General features: G+C 47.9%; 1 protein-coding gene across 3 annotated transcripts in view; it reads left to right on the plus strand.

The window, feature by feature from the left end:
• The window catches only part of POLR1A (RNA polymerase I subunit A), a 76,433-nt gene that overhangs the window by 18,971 nt on the left and 34,518 nt on the right, over nt 1-22,944 (plus strand). For all 3 annotated transcript variants that reach the window (XM_027129153.1, XM_027129154.1, XM_027129155.1), the window contains exons 8-14: nt 142-247; nt 532-694; nt 3,497-3,667; nt 3,806-3,928; nt 6,579-6,809; nt 13,349-13,603; nt 18,248-18,439. In XM_027129153.1, the coding sequence (XP_026984954.1) occupies nt 142-247; nt 532-694; nt 3,497-3,667; nt 3,806-3,928; nt 6,579-6,809; nt 13,349-13,603; nt 18,248-18,439 (1,241 nt within the window). The remainder of the gene's footprint in view (nt 1-141; nt 248-531; nt 695-3,496; nt 3,668-3,805; nt 3,929-6,578; nt 6,810-13,348; nt 13,604-18,247; nt 18,440-22,944) is intronic.

A 22,944-nucleotide genomic window follows, 5' to 3' on the forward strand; every position in this document is an offset into this window, starting at 1 on the left:
TAAAGACAAGTGTGATCTTACTCTACATATTGTCCTACATTCTGGGATTTTTTTTTTTCCACTCAGTAAAATTTCCGTGGTCATCCTTCCATGCTCTTACATATAGATTTAAATGATCCTTTTGGTTTATTTCAAACACAGGATTCTTTCTGAATTACCTTTTTCTGGGACTGGAAGATGTTGGCATGGAGTCCGGATTCAATCCCAGTATGTTCTTTCTGGATTTCTTGGTGGTGCCGCCCTCAAGGTAATGCCCTTTCGTTGGCTTTATTTCACCTGACAAAGGCTTCTGGGACAATTGAATAATGACCTCTGGGAGAGGATGATGGAAGGGTCACGGGCACTGAGAACTAGCGCATCTGTTCCACTCCCAGGTGGCAGGTGGTAGGAGCATTTTCCTTTCCATTCTTCCTGAGTGCAGGAAGAATGTGGGTTTCTTTCTGAGTGTGGTGGTGAAGTAGGGGTGGGTGAGAGGCTGAGGAACACGCCCTTCATGCCGAGCACCCACCGATGCCATGCGTCCTCCTACAGGTATCGCCCCGTCAGCCGCCTCGGGGACCAGATGTTCACCAACGGCCAGACGGTGAACCTGCAGGCTGTCATGAAGGATGTGGTTCTGATCCGAAAGCTTCTGGCCTTGATGGCCCAAGAACAGGAGCTGCCAAGAGAGGTGGCAGCACCCGCCGCAGATGAGGTCAGGGGAACTGATGTCGTAGTTCTGACTCCCTACGCTCTGGGTCCTGGGAGATGCCTGTTAGCAGTTCTCTACAGCTGTGTGTGAGCCGTGGGTTTGGGAGGACCAGGTGAGGTCTGGGGGAAAGCATGGGTCTGAGTGTGGCCCCAGCGATCACGCCCGGGGTGACCTTGGTTGAGTTGCTTTAACTTCTTGGTCTTGTCTCCACTATAAAATGCATGTGGTCTGGGGTGGGATTTTTGTATGTGGTGTGTTCTGGGCCGCCTGCTCTCCCTGGCAGCTCTAGAAAGACCAGTCTGCTGCCCTCAGCTCTAAGAACGTCCCTCCTGGGTTATGGTACCAGAGCCCATGCCACCCAGCTCCGGTTTTGGCTCAGGAAGGTCTCCAGCACTGGGGTCAGGAAGGCAGTGTTGTCATTTGTAGGAATTTCCCAGAATAGGACTGTCAGATTTGGGGCCTCAGCTTCCTCTCTAGTAAACGGTGGAGCTGAATTCCTGTTTCAGCAGACATTTCCCAAGCCCCTTCAGTGGGCCAGGTCCTCGGTGGATATAAAGATGAGTCAGGGGCTTCCCTGGTGGCGCAGTGGTTGAGAGTCCGCCTGCTGATGCAGGGGACATGGGTTCGTGCCCCGGTCCAGGAAGATCCCACACGCCGCGGAGTGGCTGGGCCCGTGAGCCATGGCCGCTGAGCCTGCGCGTCCGGAGCCTGTGCTCCGCAACGGGAGAGGCCACAACAGTGAGAGGCCCGCATACCGCAAAAAAAAAAAAAAAAAAGATGAGTCAGGCGCTCAGGAAGTTTGCTGAGATCACTGACATCCTTCTCATCTCTAAGATGCTCTCTGGATGCAAATGGGAAGGACCATCTCAGCCTTGAGTAGATAGTCAGGGCTTCCAGGCTCCCTTCCCCTGCTGGGACAGGCCTGTCGCCAGGTGGCGCCACTGTCTGTCCCGGACGCCCATGCTCTGGGTTACTCAGCCCTTCTGCTTGGGGTTTCTTTGGTTTTGCTTAAGTTTTCTGATCTGCTGGGGCAAATGTGCTTTTAAAAATCCTCAGTATTAGAGAAATCTGCCATCTGCAGGTCCTAGTTCAGTTTCAGAGGGAAGGCCTTAGGATGGCCGGCTCCAGTGACCAGGGCTAAGGATTTTGCGTTGACATCCCTTGAAACTAGGGCAGCCTTTTGTCCAAGAGAAAAAGCTAAATCTCTGCAGAAATGAACAGTGTCCTCTGTGATTCCTGAGGTCCATTTCCTACCTGAAGTCCCAGTGCCCTCCTGCCATCTGATTAACAGGGTGTGTGGTTTCTTCCCACGCTTGCGCCCAACATCCCATTCCCATGGCGGCCCTCTCACGAATCGTGAATGCCTTGTGTGGGTGGGCTAGCGCCGCTCCAGGCACCGAGAATATACAAGGTGAGACAGGGTCTCACTCATTTCACAAGTAGTCACATGGCGCTGAGTCAGGTGACGTCATAAGAAGTGAGTTAGTCTGACAGGGCCTCTGTCATCACGTAGGTGACCATCTCTCCCTGTGAGGCTCCTTCTGCCAGAACAGAAAATAGGCCTGTCCTCCCTGTAACTGAGAAGACCCTGCTGTTCCTCAGGATTGAGGACAAGCCCACTTTATCACTAATGGGTTCCAAGACATCCTCATTTACTGGGTCTTCCCCACCCTCCGCTTTCCCTCCTCAGTGCTGGCAGCTTTCTTCTCTCATCTGACCCACCCTGGGACAAAGGACCATGTGTCTCTCTCCTGTGCCGCACCCAGCCCCATGAGACCAGACAGTGTCAGTAGGTGGTGCTCTAGGGCAGCTTACTGCCTTGAGGCCTGTCACCTGGGCGGGTGTGGGAGAAGAGGAAGAGGCAGAGCCAGGGACAGAAATATTGAAAGGATTGGTTAAATATTTCACTGAGGCCTGGAGATCAGCCAGTAACTCGACATAGCCTTTATCTCAATCGATGGCGCAGGAAATCATAAGGCAAGCACTTTTCCTTTTAAGAAATTACTTCACCTGCATCTTTATGAGTGCTTTGGATTAAGTTTTTCCAAAACCATAAATAAAGCTGAAACTCCATACGAGAATCAGTTATCTCGCAGGATAACAGAGCTACATAAGAAGAGTATTGACATGGGAAGAATTTCTAGCGTTGCCTTAAGAATTAGATACCAAGGGACTTCAGCTGCTGCTAGCAGATACATCCATTACCTTCTTGGCCTGCACACTTTGAGGGAATAAGCTACCATGTTGGAGAAGCCCATGCAGCAAATAATTGAAGGTGGCTTCTGGCCAACGACCAACTAGAAACTGAGGCCCTTGGTCCAGTAGTCCTCAAGGAACTGAATGCTGCCAACAGCCGTGTCAGCTTAGAAGTGGGTCCTCCCCCAGTTGAACCTTCAGATGAGACCCTAGCCCTGGCTGACTCCTTTATTGTGGCCTTGGGGAGACTCTGAAGCAGAGAACCCAGTTAAGCTGTGCCCAGATTTCTGACTCTCAGAAACTGTGAGATAATAATTGTGTGTCAATTTAAAAGGAAAGGAAGGAGACTTCTTAGAAATTTGAGTTCATTTTACTCCCAGAAAGAGACAGGCTGGTAAATAGGTAGTGGGGCTGATGTTTTGTTGATGCATGTGGAAAAGAGAGATTTAGGACTACTTTTGCCACTGATCTGTCAAGTTCAAAAGACATAAAGGCAAACTCCAGAGCTCATCATTTGTCAGAGCTCTAGTAAGAAAGAAAAATGGAACCAGGCCTGGCCTTTTTGAGGTTCTTTCATCACGCCTGTTTTCTTGGTTGTGTCTTGACCAGGAAAAAGACCCTTCGATCGCTATGGACCGGTCCTTTCTGAGTCTACTTCCAGGCCAGTCCCTCACAGACAAACTTTACAACATTTGGATTCGCCTTCAGAGCCACGTCAATATTGTGTTTGATAGCGAGATGGACAAATTAATGATGGAAAAGTACCCTGGCATTAGACAGGTGAGCAGTGAGTTGGATCCCCATTGCTAGCCAAAGGGGTTAAATAGTAAACATGTTTGTCTTAAAGGAAGAAAATGATAAACATATTTGATTTTTTTTTTTTTTTAATGCTTTCTGTGGACTTTTTTCCCCATAAAGATCCTGGAGAAGAAGGATGGTTTATTCCGGAAGCACATGATGGGAAAGCGAGTAGACTATGCAGCCCGCTCAGTCATCTGCCCGGACATGTACATCAACACCAATGAAATTGGAATTCCCATGGTATGTGCTGTTAGGTGGCGATGGGAGTGGCGAGGAGGGCTGGGGAGAAGGCACGTGGCCGACTGCAGTGGCTTGGGTGGGGACAGCCTCTGCCTCTTCCCGGACGAGCTGTTCGGAGGGGACCCTGAGGCCGTGGGGTAGCGTTGCTCTCAATCCCTGCCTGGTCTCCAAATACCCTCTACCCACAAGGAAGACCCACCTCCCGGGCCACCAGGAAGCAGACGGCAGGGTGCACATCCCTCCCGCCTAGCTTCTTCCTGCCTGTCTTGGCCTAATCTTTAAGCCTTCCTAGTGGGATTGAATACATGACAGAGAGGGGGGGGGGGGAGGGGGGGGGTGTCTCCGTCCCGTGTACTTGCCGGCATCAGGAGTCAGGCCGCGGAGGAGCCCCAGAGAGCAGGCATCGCCCATCCTCCCAGATCCGCAGGGGTAGGCGGTTTGCCCCATCCACCCATTAGTGTTTCCTCAAGGAGCCAGCCTCCTTTTCTCACTCCCCCACCACGCCAAGCTGTGGTGCTCATTAGCAGCGGCCCCTTAATCGGCTTCCTCCTTAATGGGCCTTGATCTCAGTAATAGAAGATGGTTTAATTCCCTCCACGGAGAGGCTCACTTCCTTGTGCATGGTCCCCCTGCCGCTCTCCTGGGAGGACTGGTGAGCAGCAGAGAGCAGAGCTCAAGTGTTCCGATGGACTCCCACCTGCTGCCGCCTCCTCCCTCTAGCACACATGGGCTTCCTGGGCAAGGGCTCTTGTGGGAGGGGACAAGAGTCAGAGAACGCCCAGTCCGGTGCCCATGGCCTCCTGGGAACCCAGGGGTCTTTGCATCTGGAAGCTGGGTCAGGTGGCAGGGAGAGGCATTGGGAAGTTCCTGAGTCCGAGGCCCTGGGAGGAGACCTGTTCGTTGCTCTCTTTGCACAGAGGGCAGGGGCTGCCCCTTTTGGCTTTGGCCTCATGGTGCCTCCAGGGTCCCCGGCTGTGGGAGGGGCCTTTAGTGTTGCTCCTTTTTCCACCTTCAAAGGTCCTCTCTTTCTTGGATCCAGATTCATTTGGTAATGGAGGGACTCTGAATTTCCCCCTCTGCCTATCTCCAGCCTGCCCCAAGCCTCAGGGCCATGGTGGCCTGGGGTATTACTCGCAGGATAGCCACGAGGAGCAGAGTGTGTGAACTGCCTCTTGGTTCCTTGTGGCACGCCCTTCTCATCTAGCATTGTGGACAGGTGTTAACAGAAGCAGAGGAGGCAAAGTCTGGGAAGTAAGCTAGAGACCCAGCAGGGAACCAGACAGACTTAGCATGTCCCCCGTGAGGCTTACATTACAGCAGTGGAGACGCATCAACAGATACACAAGTATAGATCTTCCTCAACTTATGATGGGGTTATATCCCTGTAAACCCCATCGTAAGTTGAAAATGCCATGGGTCGAAAATGCATTTAACGGACCTAACCTACTGAACAGCATAGCTTAGGTCTAACCTACCTTAAATGTGCTCAGAACACTTACGTTAGCCTACAGTTGGGCAAAATCATCTAATGCAAAGCCTATTTTATAATGTTCGATAAAGTGTGGAATGTCCCTTGTTAAGTTATTGAATGCTGTCCTGAAAGTGAATAGCAGGACGGCTCTGAGTGTGTGGGTTATTCACCCTCGTGATCACGGGGCTGACTGCCAGCTGCGGCTTGCCGCCCCGCCCTGCTTCAGGAGAGTGTCATACAACGTGTCAGTAGCCCAGGAAGAGACCTAAGTGCAAAATGGGGAGTACAATTTCCACTGAACACGTGTTGCTTTTGCACCATCGTAAAGCCCCCAAAATCCTAAGTCGGGCACAGTCTGTACATGTACACTCTGTCAGGCAGTGGTCAGTGCATTGGCAGAAGTGGAGTGGGCCACGGGGCGGGGAGGGCCTCTCACACAGAGCCACTCACGTCGAGACCTGGCCAGCATTTAGCAAGTTCCTTTACCTGGGACTTCTCAGAGTTGCTCATGTACTTATACATGCGTTTTGAAGCATCAAAGGGTTTTAATATTCAGTAGCTCAGAACTCGCTTACCCAGGGAATTCATTTTTCTTGGAGTGTGGTGCAGGTCCGGTGTGTCAAATGGAGCACTGAGTTTTCTCATGTATCAGGAGACCAAATCAGTTTCATCCCAGGGCAAGTAAAGAGATTTGAATGGCATGTCTGGGCTCAGGGCGTGGGCCACCTTCAATTAGAGATGGCTGCTGGAGGTGTGGGGGAAGTGTTGGCGGGAGAAAATGGTACTTGAGGGTGGGTATCTGCTGTCTCTCTCAAGCTAGCGTTCCATGCTATTTTCTCTCTTTTGGGACTAAATGAGTGTTATTGGCAGACCAGGAAATGGTGAAATTTTTAAATGGGTTAAAGAAAATTCTACGTAAACTGCAACACTCAGATTACTCTCTTCGAGCAGACTCTGCTAGAAAAGGAGACCCAATCTCTTTCCTTAAGGGAGCGGGTCTGGAAAAGATGTGGAAAAGACAGGGAGGATGCTGCTTCACTTGCTGAAGGACGACCTTCTTGGCTCAGAGAGTACCTTTGCATCTTAGGGAAAAAGTAACACAGCCTGTTGAGTTGGATCTGGGGGTCCATGTAACCTTTCTGCCCACCCTGAATTTTCACATCCACTCCTTGTTTCCAGGTGTTTGCCACAAAGCTGACCTACCCTCAGCCAGTCACCCCCTGGAACGTTCAGGAACTGAGGCAGGCGGTCATCAACGGCCCCAGTGTGCACCCAGGAGCCTCCATGGTCATCAACGAGGATGGCAGCCGCACGGCCCTGAGTGCCTCGAACCTAACCCAGCGGGAGGCCGTGGCCAAACAGCTCCTGACACCAGCCATGGGGGCACCTAAGCCCCAGGGGACAAAAATTGTGAGTAATGGGCAGATTTCGTCAGGGGCTCGGCCACCTGCTGTTGGCTCACCATGACTGCCGGCTGTCAGCTGTGGCCTCAGTGAGTGCAGATGCAGGAATGCTGTGAGAGCAGTTCCTGCCTCCCCTTCCCTCTCCCCGCCCCCCCACCCCCAGGGGAAGCTGCCCCCAGACGTGGGTGTTCCCTAGGGCCTGAACACCATGAATAAAACTCCATTTGGCCATCCCATGCATGCAGCGCAATTCTGGGTACATGTCGGGGCTTGAAAAACGCTCTTTAATTATAACTCTGTTGTGATTTGCTGCCCTTGAACAGGGCTGCTCAAAGGGTGGTCCTCAGCAGCAGCATCCCTGGGGCTGGTAGGAAATGCACATTCGTTCCTTCCCCTCTCCCTCCCCCCCACCCCTGAATTAGTCTCTCTGGGAATGGAACCTAGGAATCTGTATATTAAGAAGCTCTGCAGAGGGTTCCTCTGCATGCTAAAGTTTGAGAACTGCCCTAAAGGAAGGGAACATTCTGTGTCTGATAACTGAAAACTGACAGGTTTCATCTGATACTTCACTTCCGGGGGACTGCTAGTTCTTGCCTGTAGTACTGGGTTAAGGGATCCTGAGGCTTTATCTGGGCTTCACCGGAAAGAGTATATGATGGATTAGCAATGTCTGCTGAGGACAGATGGGTGGGTGACATCACTTGTGTCTGTGTCAAATAATAACCATTCCTGCTGGGAGGGGTATAGCAAATAACGGCTAACCAGGCAACAGTGGCAGAAGTTGCTAGAGTGAAATGGACTGGATTTGGGATTAATTTATGGTGACTGCCCAGAGTCAGGGGATGACTGAGTGTGTCTCCCGCACCCACTTGCACGCTTGTTAGACCTCCTCTTGCCCTCTGACACATCCAGACCCAGTGGCCGACTAGGTCTTCTCTTTAGTGGGTTTGAGCTCTACAGAGGACCACTGGTCCTTGAAGGAACTTTGGTTGGAGGACAGAGGGGGAGAGGAAGCCTCGTCACGGTGACCATTGGTCCCCGCTGCTCTTCACCACGTCCTGTCCTCTTGCTTCCTCTCCATCTCACCACTGTCCTGCGGTCAAGCAGGAACAGACCATGCGTTTCCTGGTTTGGTGGCAGGGGGCACATGCAGACGCAAATCTAATCACCTGTTTTGTTTTTTTTCTCGTGCATTAAGTGAGGTTTGTGTTCAGGCTCACGGGACTATTCTGCCATTTTTAAGTGCCTAGTGTTTTGCTAGGAGCTGTGAGAAAGATGCAGGAGAAATCAAGGTGTGTTTTTCATAATTTATGGTGAAGCAAGGCAAACACTGGTAATCTTCCTACTAACTCAAGTCGAGCATGTGAAACAGTCTCACAGTAGGACATTTTGAGAAAAAAATTGAGAGAAGAGAGCAGAGTGGGGTCAGGTACTCTGCCAGGCACCGTGGATGAGATCCTGCTGTCTCGGGGTGGACGGCCTGGTAGGGGCACCCCCAGGGAATGAGACCATAAATGTGTCACCGCTGCTGAGTGGCGTGGTGGACACAAGGGAATAGCGACGGGGGACAGTGACTTTACCCGCATGAAGCTGGAGAAGCAAAGAGGGCTGTGGGCAGGGTAGGCATGCAGGGCGAGTTTGGAGTCACCGGGGGCAGTTGAGGGCCAGCCCGGGGGCTGCAGGGGAACCGAGGGTGAAAGCAGGGTGTGTTTCAAGGGGACCTTGAAGTAGGGGGGCTTGGCTGTAGGCTGGGTGTCAGGGCTGTAAAAGAGAGAAGGTGAGAAGGAAGCGTGGTTTCCAGTGCCCTGGAAGGAGGTGTGTCCGGGTCCTTCTGAACAGAGGTCACGGTGGAGAATCTAAGGGCTAGCTAGTCTCCCGTAAAAGGTAGAAATGTGGCACTTAGGTTAGGGGGGCATAGAGTTAAGAAATGAAATCATCAGGAATTCCCTGCCAGTCCAGGGGTTAGGACTCCGAGCTTCTACTGCAGGGGGGCACGGGTTCCATCCCTAGTCGGGAAACTAAGAGCCCGCAAGTCACGTGGGGCAGTCAAAAAAAAAAAAAAATGAAATTATCCGAGTTAAACTCTTTGAGCACAAAGTACAACAGAGAGAAAATGCAGTGGGGACACCTGTGGAAGCAGGAGGAAGGTAGGGGAGGACGCCGAGGGAGAGAGGGCTCGCTCTCGGTATCTGCCTCTGTCTCCCACCTGCGCTGGGGGGGTTCTTCCCGGTCAAGACCAGCCCCAGAGTATGTTTGCATCTCCCAGAGGCACTTAGTAGGTGTTTATGGAGTTAAATATGAAGTTTAAGAAGAGCGAGGAAACGGAAGGAAGATGCAGATTTGTCCACATGAAGGTCACGTGTGACCCAGGAGAGCCATTGGAACAAAGTGGGGGGAGCTGGGCTTCAGGGCCTTTGTGATGAGGCAGCGAAGCAGTAGCTTCATCTGTGACTGGAGCAAAAGCAAAAGGATACGGGGGTTTCTGACATTAGTGGGGAGTGAGGATGGGCAGGCACGCAGGGGAGCTTCCTTCCCGTGGCCTTGTTACGTCTGTGGGGCTGGGGGTGGGCTTAGGAGAGGGCAGGTTGGCCTCACTGCACACTCAGGTCAGCTCGTGGGAAGCGACGGAAATGAGTTCTCAGCAGCCGGGAGATTGAGTGAGGTTGGCCCAGTGGCCTGTCCCCCAGCCTAAGTTCACATCCCAAGCACACTGTCCCTGCCTTGTCTCCCAGCCCCACCTCTCGGCGTCCCATCGATGTGGGCCTCTTTCTCCCCTTCAGGCCTTGAACTTGCCGTCCCTGCCGGGAATACTCTGTCCTCCCCGACACTCCCCAGCCATGGCCCACTCGTCCTTCTGCAAAGCCTTCGTTCCTCTAGGGCAGGGGTCCACAGCCTTTTTCAACCAAGGGCCAGACAGTAAATACCTTAGGCTTTGCGGGCCACACGGTCTCTGTTGCAGCTGCTCAGCCCCGCCTATGTAGCGTGAAAGCCGCCACGGCAGTACAAAGTCAACGGGGACGGCTGTGTTCCAAAAAACTCTAGTTGCAAAAGCAGGTGGCCTGCAGTTGGCCACTTTTACAACATGAATGGGGTCCCCCCCCCACGGTGTGTCCCACCTCACCCCCCCCACCCCTCATTGCGTTATGTTGTCACTCCAGGTACCCCCATCTGACTGACCTCGAGTTCCTAAACCCCGTGAGGACAGGGCAGGTGTTCGGCCCTCCACTCTCCCCAGCACCCAGCATGTAGGAGGCACTTGGGAAACCCCTGTGGACTGGACGGGTCCAGGATGAGACGCAGGAGGCTCTGAGGTGTGAGGGCCACATTTGACCTGAGGATGTGGCCCTGGGGCAAAGACAGGAAGGGAACTTATGAAACAAAAGTGGTGCTTATGTTGGGACCTGGGGTCTAAAGGTGATTATCTTTAGTTTCCAAAAATCTCAATGATGTTATATGTAAGGTTTATATATGTAGTCGATATGTGTGCATTTACAATTCATTTGTAATTTGTAAAGTAATTTTTTGGTTACTGTGTTCCTGTGGAACACATTAGATCAGGACCTGGGCCAAAGGGCTGGGTGACGTGACTGGGGGGGACAGACCCAGGTCCAGGAAAGGACAAACTGCAGGTTAGATGAGAAGGGGGAGGGGGGAGTGGAAGAAGCCATTTCCCCTGGGAGGGGTGAAGTCTCTGCCCCTTCTCCTGGGCCTGGTAAATGGAGTAGAAAGTGGGCAGGGCGGCCAAGCCTCATTTCCCGGCCCAGCAGTCAGCCAGGAGCAGCTCTTTGGCTCCGGCTCTGCCCCTGGGAACTCTGACCCGGGCACTGGGGCACACTAATTTTCGCTGCGGTATTTATTTAGAGACAAGAGAAAGGAAGGGCCTCAGGTTTGGGTTGGCGAGGGGAGCACCCTGTGCTCCAGGGCTTCTGTTTGGATTGGCTGGTGCCTGCTGGCCGGGCCTGCGAGCCTTCCCAGCTGTGGGGTTTGCTTACGCTGGAGGATGTCTCGAATTTTCGAGACTCAGATCCGAGGCGAGCCCGGGGTTTGGGACCCAAGCCACAGGTCCCGGCAGTTTCTTCCTTGAGAAGCTAAAGAAATAGACCTTGAAAGTCAGTTCAGGCTCCGTGACGTGCCCTAGGCAGCCACTCCCGGGAATCCTCAGAATCCAGGTCTCCTTGGAAACACAGACATGGGGGTGGGGGGAGGATGGGTTTGATTTCCTTGGGAGCAGAGAGACTGCCTCCCCGCTAGCTGCTTTTAGGACTGCCTTTTAGAATTTGAGGGGTGTGCTCCCTGCTTCCCTGAGTTGGAGGACACTGTCAGCCCAGCCAAACGGATGCGGGGAGGTGGGTGGGGAGCATCTCTTGTTGACCTCTAGCCTCTTTCTGCAGCCAGCTTTCTGATACAACTTCATAATGTGGACGACATAAGAAGAAACCAGACTTGGAGTAATTTGTTTCCCCCCAACCAGTTATCTGCTGGATAATTTAGGGGAGACTTGGGATGGGGGGAGACCTCACTGAGTCTCCACAATTCCTCTGGGCTGCTAAGGGCAGCCTGCAGAATGATTGGGGTAGCAGTTGCCTCATGCATTTGTTTTTTTATTTTATTATTTTAAAAATTTTTTTGGCCGTGCCGCAAGGCTTGTGGGGTCTTAGTTCCCCGACCAGGGCTTGAACCCAGACCCCCGCAGTGAGAGCGTGGAGTCCTAACCACTGGACCGCCAGGGAATTCCAATGCATTTGTTTTTTTTTTGTTTTTTGGGGGTTTTTTTGCGGTACGCGGGCCTCTCACTGTTGTGGACTCTCCCGTTGCGGAGCACAGGCTCCGGACACGCAGGTTCAGCGGCCATGGCTCACGGGCCCAGCTGCTCTGCGACATGTGGGATCTTCCCGGACCGGGGCACGAACCCGTGTCTCCTGCATCGGCAGGCGGACTCTCAGCCACTGTGCCACCAGGGAACCCTGCATTTGTTTTTTAAAGTGGCGTCTCTGTTCATCATTTGGGAAGCCCAGTAATTAATATAGCATAAGATTAAGGGCCTTATACTAAAGTCAGCTTTGTGGGAGGAGGTGTTCTGTCAGGAGGACGTGACCAGTGGCATATTGATATTGGTAAGGAACAAAAAAGCGTGAGCGTTGGTTGTCTTTAAGGAGTAAAAGTTACTTGTGGTTTTCATTCTCTTCTTTAAGTTTGTCTGTATTTTCTGTGCTTTCCCCCACAGTAAGCATCACTTGTGCAGTTTTTCTTGCTTTCTTTAGAAATAGTTGAAGATCTTTTAAAGAAATTTCATAGAAGTAGTACACGCTCGTTGTAACACGAACATCACTAAGACGTATAAAGGTAAAGGTGGTGATCTGTGCCTTACTCTTCCTCCCGTGTGTCCCTGCCTCAAGGAGAGCATAGAAACAGCTCAGTGAGGATCTAAGTGCCCTTTTCCCTTAGGTATATAAGCCCGTAGAGTTGGGTTGGGTTTTATTTATTTATTTTTTGGCCGTGCTGCGTGGCATGTGGGATCTTAGTTCTCTAAGAACCCACGCACCCTGCACTGAAAGCCTGGAGTCTTTTAACCACTGGACTGCCAGGGGAGGCCCCTGGGTTGGGTTTTAAATTGCCTCATCCTATCACCTTAGATGGCACCTGGATTGTTTCTCTTTTACCGGAATACATTATTGCCATCGCTTTAGGACTATTATAGGGTTAAGTCATCCTTTTTCATCATTACATAATATTCCATAGTACATACCATGATTTAGCCACCAATGCCCATTCTGTGGGGCAGCCAGGTTTTTCCCAGTTCTTGCCACTGTTAACACTGCTGCATAAACATGCACATTCTTAGAACCTTGCGTTGACAAAAGGAAGTAAGTTTTAAATGTTTTAAAATCTATTGTGAAATTGCTTTCCCAGAAGACCATGCAATTTAAACTTACTATTAATTTTTAAGTGCAATAAAACATTTGCAGAGAGCATTGAACTGGGAATCAGGAACCCTGTGTTTCAGTCCTGGCTCTGCTGGACTTGCTCTGTTGGGCAAGTATTTCTAAAACGTGGAATTCACGTTTCAAATAATATACTCAGATGTGGCCCTGGCGGGGATTCTAGAGGTCTGCCAGATCCTTCTAGATCTGGCAGACCAGGAGTTTTATGGTTATATGTAGATATGCTGTCTTCAGATGTGTCTCTTTCTTTCTTCAGATTAATTCGCAGAGGAATTCAAACTCCGGAAAGGTTATGCATCTCTGAAGAAGACAGAGATTACTGGACAGGAGCCTGTAGCCTCATTGGCATATGCCTCTGTGCCCAGAGCCAGGACAGGACTCTGCTGGGCTAGCAGCTATTTCTCAGAGTACCAGAGGGGCTTAGTAGCTATTTCTCAAAGATTTCTAGGCTTTCAATCCAGACTAAAAGTTCTCCTTTTATTTAGTTGAATAAAACCTGAGACAGACAGAAGGCACACCCAGCCCAGGCCAAGGTGAGCCCTTGGAATAGTAGCGATGTTGCCGAAGTCGCTGCTGCTCACCCTGTTCTCTCCTGTGCCCCCAGGTATGCCGGCACGTGAAGAATGGGGACATTCTCCTCCTGAACCGACAGCCCACCCTGCACAGGCCCTCCATCCAGGCGCATCGCGCCCGCATCCTGCCCGAGGAGAAAGTCCTGCGGCTCCACTATGCCAACTGCAAGGCCTACAACGCCGACTTTGATGGAGACGAGATGAACGCCCACTTCCCTCAGAGTGAACTGGGCCGGGCCGAGGCCTACATCCTGGCCTGCACGGATCAGCAGTACCTCGTTCCCAAGGTAGGTCTGACCTTGAGGCGGTTCCATGGTCATCGCCAGCACAACTTGGCAGTCCAGGTCCGGGCCCTTGCCAGCTCCTGGAGTCAGTGGGTGGCTCTAGGGCAGGGACATGTGGAACAGAAGGTCTTGGCTTCTTCCGGGTGGGGTCTTCAGCTCTCTAGTGGCTAGAGGCAGGGAAAGGGTTCTCTCTTGCTGCCCCTTAAGGTGGCAGGAAAGAAGTTGTAACAGTCATCCCAGAGCGCTGAGGTTAGTAGCTGCATAATAGGTCTTGTCTTCCAGTCTGTTTGGATTCGACAACTTATTAGCCTCTGGCAAGCATTAGCATCCCAGCTGTGAGGGTCCCCGAGGTCCACAGATGACTCTGATCCTTTGAGTCTGGACAAGCAGGAGTTTTAAGAGACAACGTAACCCCAAGGGTCCAGGTGAAATTCCCCTCCAGCCCATGAGGAATCTCCTCTGTGAATCCCTTCCTTTATGAGCCGTTTGCGTCACAGTGATTCACAATGATACATCGTTCATTTGGGCTGCAGTGTGGAGTAGTAATAATAATAAAGAACTATGGCTACCGTTTGCCAAACACTTTTTCAGTGTCAGACACTACAAAGCACGTTGGAGGCCTCTCCCTTCTTCCTCCCCGCACTCCTTGGGGAAGGTACTACTAACGTCCGCATTTACACATGAAGAAACGGTGTAGGGACTTCCCTGTCGGTCCAGTGGTTAAGACTGCTTGCTTGCATTGCAAGAGGTGCAGCTTGCATCTCTGGTCGGGGAACTAAGATCCCACATGCAGCGCGGCGCAGCAAAAAAAAAAAAAAAAAAAAAATGGTGTAACTTACCGAAGGGCACAGAGCTGAGGAGGAGGAAGGGCCAGGAACTCCCAGATCCTTGTGGCTTGTTCTTTTCGGCTGTGCGGGCCCTGCTGCCCTTCCACAGAAGAGAGGGAGACCTCTGCACCCAGGAAGCACCAGAGGCTGCTCGGAGATGTCCCTCATCGATTAGTAACCTCTCCTCCTGGGAACTTCTCTTCCCCCGTCAAGTCCCACCTGGGGAATCAGGCAGGTGGCCAGGGTCCGAGTGTCCCAGCCTTGTTGCCTACCAGACACACCACTGTGGCTTCATCCTGGACTCAGTTATTTGAATATAACTTTCTTTCCCTTCTCCACCCACCTTAGCTGGCTGTTGGTGAGTGAAGGGGCTGACAATAGGCAGGAGGGGTTTAGGGGCCCACTCAGGTCCCCCAGAAATTAGAAGAAATAATTTGGTTAATTTTTACTAATAATTTTACTAGCAATTAGTAATGATTTTACTAATAATTAAAAGAAAAAGAAGAAATAATTAGAAGGAAATAATTTGATTAATTAGAAAATTGGCTTTTTGTCTTTTTATGTAAATCATATCCATGGTAGCTATGACGGTGGTGGCTTTGCCACCGTCTGCTGAGCGCTCCCTGTGCCTCAGGCACTGCTCTGAGCGGTTGGCAAACGTTCTCACTTAGTCCTCACGGCAGCCTTAGGAGGTGGGTGCAATTTTCAGATGAGGAAACACCGGTGAGTGACTTGCCAGCCAGTGACGAAGCTGGGACTTGAACCCAGCACCGTTGACCCCCCAAGCCTGTGTGCTCAGCCTCGTGTGTGATTAGCCCCGCTGACAGGCGAGGCTGGGCCTGGCTGAGGGCACGTGGCAGTGAGGGGTTCCCAGGACTGAACCGGCTGTCTGGCTCTCTAAAGGGAGTGTCACATTTCACCACAGGGGATACTACCAGCGAGCAGCAGGTGGTTCATCTTTTTGCCGGCAGAGTGACCTCTGGACTCTAGCCGCATGGAGGTTGGGGTGCTCCGAAGTTCTCAGACCAATGAATTTGGATTTGCTATACTTGATTTTGATTGAATAAGGTAGAATAGGCGACCTCATTGCTCACGGCATGTCCTGCGCGGGGCTGGACTATGTAAAATCCAGATGTGCCTCCTCATATGCTCACCTGCCTATGAGTTTTAGGTCAGGAGACAGGGAGAACACAGATCAGTAAGCTTATATCAGTAAACGAAATTCTTAAAGAGTAAAAACAAAAAACAACTTCTAGGGGATGACCTGAGGGTTCACTTTACTTTCAGATAAATTTTTTTTTTTTTGGCCATTCTGTGCGGTGTGTTGGGATCTTAGGTCCCCAACCAGGGATTGAACCCGCGTCCTCAGCAGTGAAAATGCAGAGTCCTAACCACTGGACCGCCAGGAAATTCCCTCAGACAATTTCTTTTGTCAGAGGTAAAGAGCTTCTGATTCTTGATAAATTTTGTTTCGTCCTCAGTGTGAATGCCGAGGTGGAATCGTTATTTTTTTGCTAATGGTTATAAAAATGAAACATGTACTTTGTTGGCAAAGTCCTAAAAGGACAAGAGCTGGTTTTCCTAAGCCATTTTTGGGTAATTTTTCTTGGCGTGTCTTTATTTCCCTTTGTTTCTGTTTCCCTTTGTTCATTATTCTGTTTCTTCTCTATTTCTAGGTTCTCTTCCTTGACTAACCATAGTCCCCGATTTAAGTTCATTTTGTTGTTGGTTATATGTGTTTAACAGGGTTGGAGGTTGTCTTCTTACTTAAAATAGGAGAGGAATGGAACTTTAGCTGTTTCTGTTCCAAGAAAACAGTTACACTTTTCATTTACATGTTTCTGTGTGGATTCTATTTTTTTCTTCTGTTTGTTGTCTCTATTGAGGGCCAATGCTTCATGGAAGTTTTTTTAACAAGGCTTGAGACATAGTTTCCAGACTTTGACTTAGCTACGAAATTCAAGTCACAGAATACCCTAATTCTCAAAGCATCCTGACCAAAGACATCAATTTTAATGTCATTTTGCTGTGATATTAGGTGGAATAGGATAGCTGACAATTACCTGGGTTTTTGATTCAGAGATGGTCTTTCTGATCCTAAGCAGATTTAGGAAATTCAGAATTATAAGTAGACCCTTAGTAAATTGCTTTAATCAGTATTCCTCCCTAGAATTCATGATTATTGCATTGAAAGCAATTTAGCCATTAAGGTAATTTTTTAGTCATGGAAAAGTATGGATGGAGAGAGAAGGCACTGACTAGATCCCATAACTTATAATTATGTTCTTTAAAGGAAAAAAGCAAAAGGGAAAATCTATATCTGCCCCCAAAGACTGTGGGATGAGTCAAATGCCTAATACTGTTTTGGGTTTTTCCTCTAAGCAAAATAAGACCTTGTCTTTGGAACAAGACACAGAGTGTAGTTTTTTATTCATGTTCATAACTCAGAGCCTTCGTAAGAAGGGCCGCGTGCCCCATCCGATCTTGCCTTCCGTCTGCACCACCTATTCAGCCCATCTGTAATGATTATCTTTGAGTTTACGTAAAGCCCGTTGCCACAGTATTGAGACTGTTTAACAAGCATCCTTTTTAGCCTTTGAATTAGTGCATGTGGTTAAATTCCTGGCGCTTCTCCATGGCTGCACTTGTGAGTTCCTTAGTTGTGAAACATGGACATAACATTGGACAGTATTTAACAAATAAGCAAATGATAACAATCTGTAGATCCAAGGCACAGATATTTCTCAAGTTCCCATAAACATTGAAAAGGTTGCAAAAACTGCTTCTTAGAGAATGTCAGTGGGCACAGCTATGTTTACTTTAGTGTGCCTTATGTTGCCATGAATGCACACCTGCAGATAGGGTGCAGGAGGCTGGGGATCAGAACGGCTGTGGAAAGATGAAGGTACCCACCCAACTGGGGCTTTCATAAAGGGCCTTGTTTTGACATCTGGTAAATAACAGCCTACCATGAATACGTGCTACAGTATGAAGAGACGCTGACAGCAGGCATTCTTTCCTTCTGCAGTCACACACGTCAAAGCCCTCCACAACCCTCTTGAGGAACCTCTGCCCGAACCCCACCCTCCCTGCGCTGGCCCACTCCAAGTCACTCCTCAGGCCAAGCTGCAATACTGCCCCTCAGAGAGACCATTCCTGACCAACCTCCTCACCCCAAATCTATGTGATGACCCATCCTGTTATTTTCCTCCCGTATTTAAAACTCTTTGTGATAATGTATCTGTCCAGTCATTTGTTTACTGTCTAGCTCTTTCTCATCAGGAAGGATCGTGTCTGCTTGGGCCACTGGAGTAGATTAAAGGTCTAACCCAGTGCCTAGGCATACAGTAGGCTCTCAATAAATATTTGTTGAATGGATGACTGATTTAGAGGAGAACCAGGCCAGAAATGTGTGAAAAATACCAAAGCGTAAAACCAAAGTATAAAAACAAGGACACAGCCAACAGCAGCCAGACCAAATGTATGCATAAATGCCAGAAATATGCTGGAGTAACTAGAAACAGATAGGATTATGGAGAAAAGGCTGGGGGCCTGGATGAATTTGCAGCAGTTTTGATACAGAACAGTGGGCAAAAGGCAAAGGTGGGAGCTGGTCAGGAAGCCCTGGTCATGTGCTCTGGTAGGCAGTTTGCTCTCAAGATGGGAAGCCCAAGCACCAGCCTGGTGCGGCTCAGAGACAGGACAGTACGGGGATGTGAAGGAGGGCTGTTGCTAGCGGGCAGCTCCCAAGCACAGGATTAGGCATAGAATGCGACTTCAGTTTTTTCTTTGTTCTCCTCTTATCTGTTTTGGTTTGTAGGATGGCCAGCCATTGGCAGGGCTGATCCAAGATCACATGGTTTCGGGTGCCAACATGACCATTCGAGGCTGCTTTTTCAGCCGGGAGCAATATATGGAGCTGGTGTACCGAGGACTCACAGACAGAGTGGGGCGTGTGAAGCTCTTTCCTCCTGCCATCCTGAAGCCCTGTCCGCTGTGGACAGGAAAGCAGGTAATTGGGAGAAAACAAACGGTGGCTGTAAAACAAGGAAACAGGCCACTCGGTAAAGAGGTTTTGGTTCCCAGGAGACCCCGGGCCAGAAACAGAAATGGCAAATCAAACAATAGTCTGACTCCCTCTTTGATGGGGTTTTTGGGTGTAGATGGTTTCAAGGGAGTGTCTGCTAAGCGTAAGCTGCATAGTTTCTGTCCTTTGCTTCTAACTTAAACTCCGTGTCCTCAGAATCCAGATATGGTGGTAATAGGCAGTGGTGCTGATGGTAGCAGTAGTTAAGGTTTGTTGGGAGTGCTTCAGATATGTTATCTTACTTAACCCTCACAACCAACCTGCGATGCAGAAGCCATCATTATCACCATTTAGCAGATGAGGATAATGAAGTTTGGAGAAGCTGTTACATGCGCAAGTCCATAGGAGCCAGAGTTGGGATTCAAACCCAGGACTTTCTAACACCCAGGCCATCATACTATACTTAATCAGTTATGTGACCTTGGCTCTGTCAGCCTCAGCTCTTCATTTATAAAACAAAAGGGTTCAGGTTGACGAGCCCTAAGGTCTCTCCCAGCTCTGCAGTTCTTTAAATCTGTGGACCTGGGACTTGACTGCTTTTTAGTTACTGAGCCAACTTGTATTCCTGAGATAAACCTTACTTGGTTATGAGGTAGTATTTGCTAAACTTTTGTGTAGAATTTTTTGCCTCTGTGTACATGAGGGATTTTGATAGGTGGTTTTCTTGTCATATGTTTGCCTGGTTTTGGTATCAGGGTAACATTGGCTTCATAGGATGAGTTGGGAAGTATTTACTCTTCTTCCGTTTTCTGTAAGAGTTTGTATAGTATTTTTTTTTTAAATAAATTTATTTATTTATTTTTGACTGCGTTGGGTCTTCACTGCTGCGCACGGGCTTTCTCTAGTTGCGGCTATCGAGGGCTACTCTTCGTTGCGGTGAGTGGGCTTCTCATTGCAGTGGCTTCTCTTGCTGCGGAGCACAGGCTCTAGGCACGTGGGCTTCGGTAGCTGTGGCACGTAGGCACAGTAGTTGTGGCTCACGGGCTCTAGAGTGCAGGCTCAGTAGTTGTGGCTTGCGGGCTTAGTTGCTTCACGGCATGTGGGACCTTCCCGGACCAGGGCTCGAACCCGTGTACCCTACATTGGCAGGCGGATTCTTAACTACTGCGCCACCAGGGAAGTCCCCAGAGTTTGTGTAGTATTGATATTATTTTTTCGTTAAATGTTTGGTGGAATTCACCAGTGGAGCCATCTGGACCTGGAGTTTTCTCTTTAGGAAGATTTGTTTAACTAAAATTTCTATTTCTCTAATACATATAGGGCTATTTAGGTTATCTCTTTCTTCTTGGAGGAACTTTACTGCTTTGTTTTTTCAAGGAATTTCATCTAAGTTATTGGATTTATAGGCGTAAAGTTATTCATCATATTCCTTTACTTTCCTTTTCTATTTGTAGAGTCTGAAGGTGGGTCCCCTGTCTCATTTCTGATAGTGGTAATTTGTGTCTTCTCTCTTTTTCCTGCTCAGTTTGCTTAGAGGTCTGTCAGTTTTATTGTTCACAGAGAACCAGCTATTATTGACTTTCTCTATTTTTCTGTTTTCTGTTTCATTGATTTCACTTTGATCTTTATTTCCTTTCTTCTGTTTACTTTGGGTTTGATTTGCTTTTCTTTTTTAGTTACTTAAGGTTGAAACAGAAGTCACTGATTTGAAACTTTTTTCCTTTTTTTAATATTGGCATTTTATATATAAAATTTCCCCTAAGCATGTTGTATTTTCATTTACGTTCACTTCAGAATACTTGCTAATTTCTCTTTTTTTGACCCCTGAGTTATTTAGAAGTATATGATTTAGTTTCCAAATATTGAGGGGTTTTCCAGATGTCTGTATTACTGATTGCAAATTTAATTCCACTGTGGCCAGAGAACATACCTTGGATAACTTGAGTCCTTTTCAATTTATTGAGATTTGTTTTATGACTTCAAATACAGTCTGTCTTGGTAAATGATCCGTGTGTCCTTAAAGATAATATGTATTCTGCTGTTGTTGGATGGCGTGCTCTGTAAATGTCAGTCAGGTTCAGGTGATAGATAGTTCAAGTGTACTATATCCTTGCTGATCCCTGTCCTTCACTTCCTAAGGTCACTGTATCAAAAACCTTTGTTTTATATTCACGTTTCATGTTCATGTCTGCTTTTGTTGTTATTGTTTTTGTTTCTAGTGGATGTGAAATCAGGTCACCATTGTTCTATCCTGGCCAGAAACAGAAGTTGATTTAACAGAATAGATGGGGAATTTTGCAGTTAAGTTTAGTTCAGGGATTGGTGAGCTTTTTCTGTAAAATCCAGAGAGAAAATATTTTAGGCTTTGTTGGTCATCCAGTCTCTGAGTTACAACTACTCAGCTCTGCCATTGTCACGTGAAAGCAGACATAGACAAGGCTTAAATGAATGAGCATGACTGCGATTCAATTTAACTTTATTTACAAAAATAGATGGTGGGCCAGATTTGGCCTATAGGCTGTAGTTTGCTAGCCCCCAGTTCAGCTGGTTATATGTATTTGTCCACTTATATTCTCTTTATTTCTTTTTTATGTGTCTTTATTTTGTAAGTCATCTCAAGTTATCTTGGACATAAAGGGATTTTAATTCTTAAGTAAGTGTCCAGAATTTATTAGGATTTTGTTTAAACATAAGCAGTGAGTTCAAAATAGAACCAAATAGTTGACAAAGACTGTATATCTAGAGCTACGAATATGTTCATTCCCTTCAATCTGAGAATCCAGCCTAAGGAAATCATCTGAAGTATAGTAAAATAACTTGAAAAATGCAGTCCATGACATTGTGGTTTATAGTGGTGGAAATTAGAAAAACCTAGATACCCAGCACTGGGGCTAAGTAAATTGTGGGACATCCATTTGTTAAGATATTATGTAGTTGTTTAAAATAGTGTTTTAAAAAGTTATGTAACCGTCTGGAAAATTCTCTGACATAATGTTGAAAGAAGAAATAGACTACACAGTTCTATGTGTAATCACAGTTGGAACGTGTTAAAAATGTATGTGAGCAAAAACTTTGACATAAAAAAGATCAAAGTGATAGAGTAATTTGGTTTGTGTTAGGAATAATTTCTTTTTCACTGTTTAACGTGTCTGGCCTATGCTTATTTTATAATGAAATCAAATTGGAAAATAGGCCCAGGTTTTATTTCTGTTGCAGTTGAGATTTTTCAGTGTTTTTTGAGAGGTTGGTACAGGCTGTTATTTCTTTGCAAATAGATGAAAAGGGGAAGAGTGACTGCACTGCACAAGAATTTGTTAGTGACTCAGTCTGATTCTACAGAAAAAAGCCATGTTTTGAATCAGGAAATAAGCAACTTAGCTTGGGAAATTTATTTGTACTGCCCTAGAAAATTAAGTGTTAGGCTATTTCTCCAGGGCATTTTATACAGCCTCTCGAGTGGTTTTCTTTCCACCTAAGAATCGGAGGTCTCTCACCATTTGTTGAAAATGAGAGAGCATGTAAAGGAAGAAGATTTGCCCGTCACCGCAGATCTCGAGCATATATAGCTCAATGAGTGTTCCCAAAGTGAATACGTAAGTCGTCACCTAGATCAGAAAGTAGAATAGCACCAACACCCCCAGAAGACCCTTCCAGGCCCCTCTCAATTTCTGCCCCTCCCCAAAGGTAGCCACTCACCTGACTTCTAACACTATAGGTAAGTTTTGTCTTTTCTTGAACTTTACAAAAATGGGATCATAGAGTAAATCATTTCTTTGTGTGAGTCACTCATGTCGTCACATATGGTGGTAGTTTATTCACTTTTGTTGATGTGTGGTATTATATTATATGAATATACCATTATATATTTGTCCATTTTACCGTTGATGGACATTTGGGTTGTCTTCGATCGTCTTCATTTGGCTATTACAAATAGGGCTACGATGACATTCTTGTACATGTCTTTTGCTGAGCATATATATGCATTCTGATGACTAAATGCCAAGGAATCAAATTGCTGAGTCATAAGATCTACCTTCAACTTTAATAAATAGTTTAATAAACAGGTTTCCAAAGTGCTTGTAGCAATTTACACCTCTACCAGCAGGGCATGAGAGTTCCAGTTACTCCTTATTCTCAGCAGAACTTCATATTATTGTCCCATTTCGTTTGGGTGTCTTTTATTTTTTGTTTTTTCCCCCATCTGTAAATTTAGCCATTGAAATGGGTGTGGAGTGGTGTCTTACTGTGGTTTTAATTTACATTTCCTTAATGACAAGTGAGGTTGAGCACCTCTTCATATGCTATGGCCACTGGGATCTCATCTTTTGTGAAGTGCCTCTTCAAGTCTTTTGCCTTTTTTTAGTCTATGCCATTCTCTTATTACTAGGTAAGAGTTTTAGAAATATATTCTAGTGTAAGTCCATTGCCAGATATGTGTATTCCTTCTGCTTGATGGCTGGCCTCTTTGCCCTTTCACTTAATGCTGTTTT

This window comes from Aethalodelphis obliquidens, unplaced genomic scaffold (assembly GCF_003676395.1).
Source record: "Aethalodelphis obliquidens isolate GAN/ISIS:26980383/991018 unplaced genomic scaffold, ASM367639v1 scaffold35, whole genome shotgun sequence".
Classification (NCBI taxonomy): Eukaryota; Metazoa; Chordata; class Mammalia; order Artiodactyla; family Delphinidae; genus Aethalodelphis; species Aethalodelphis obliquidens.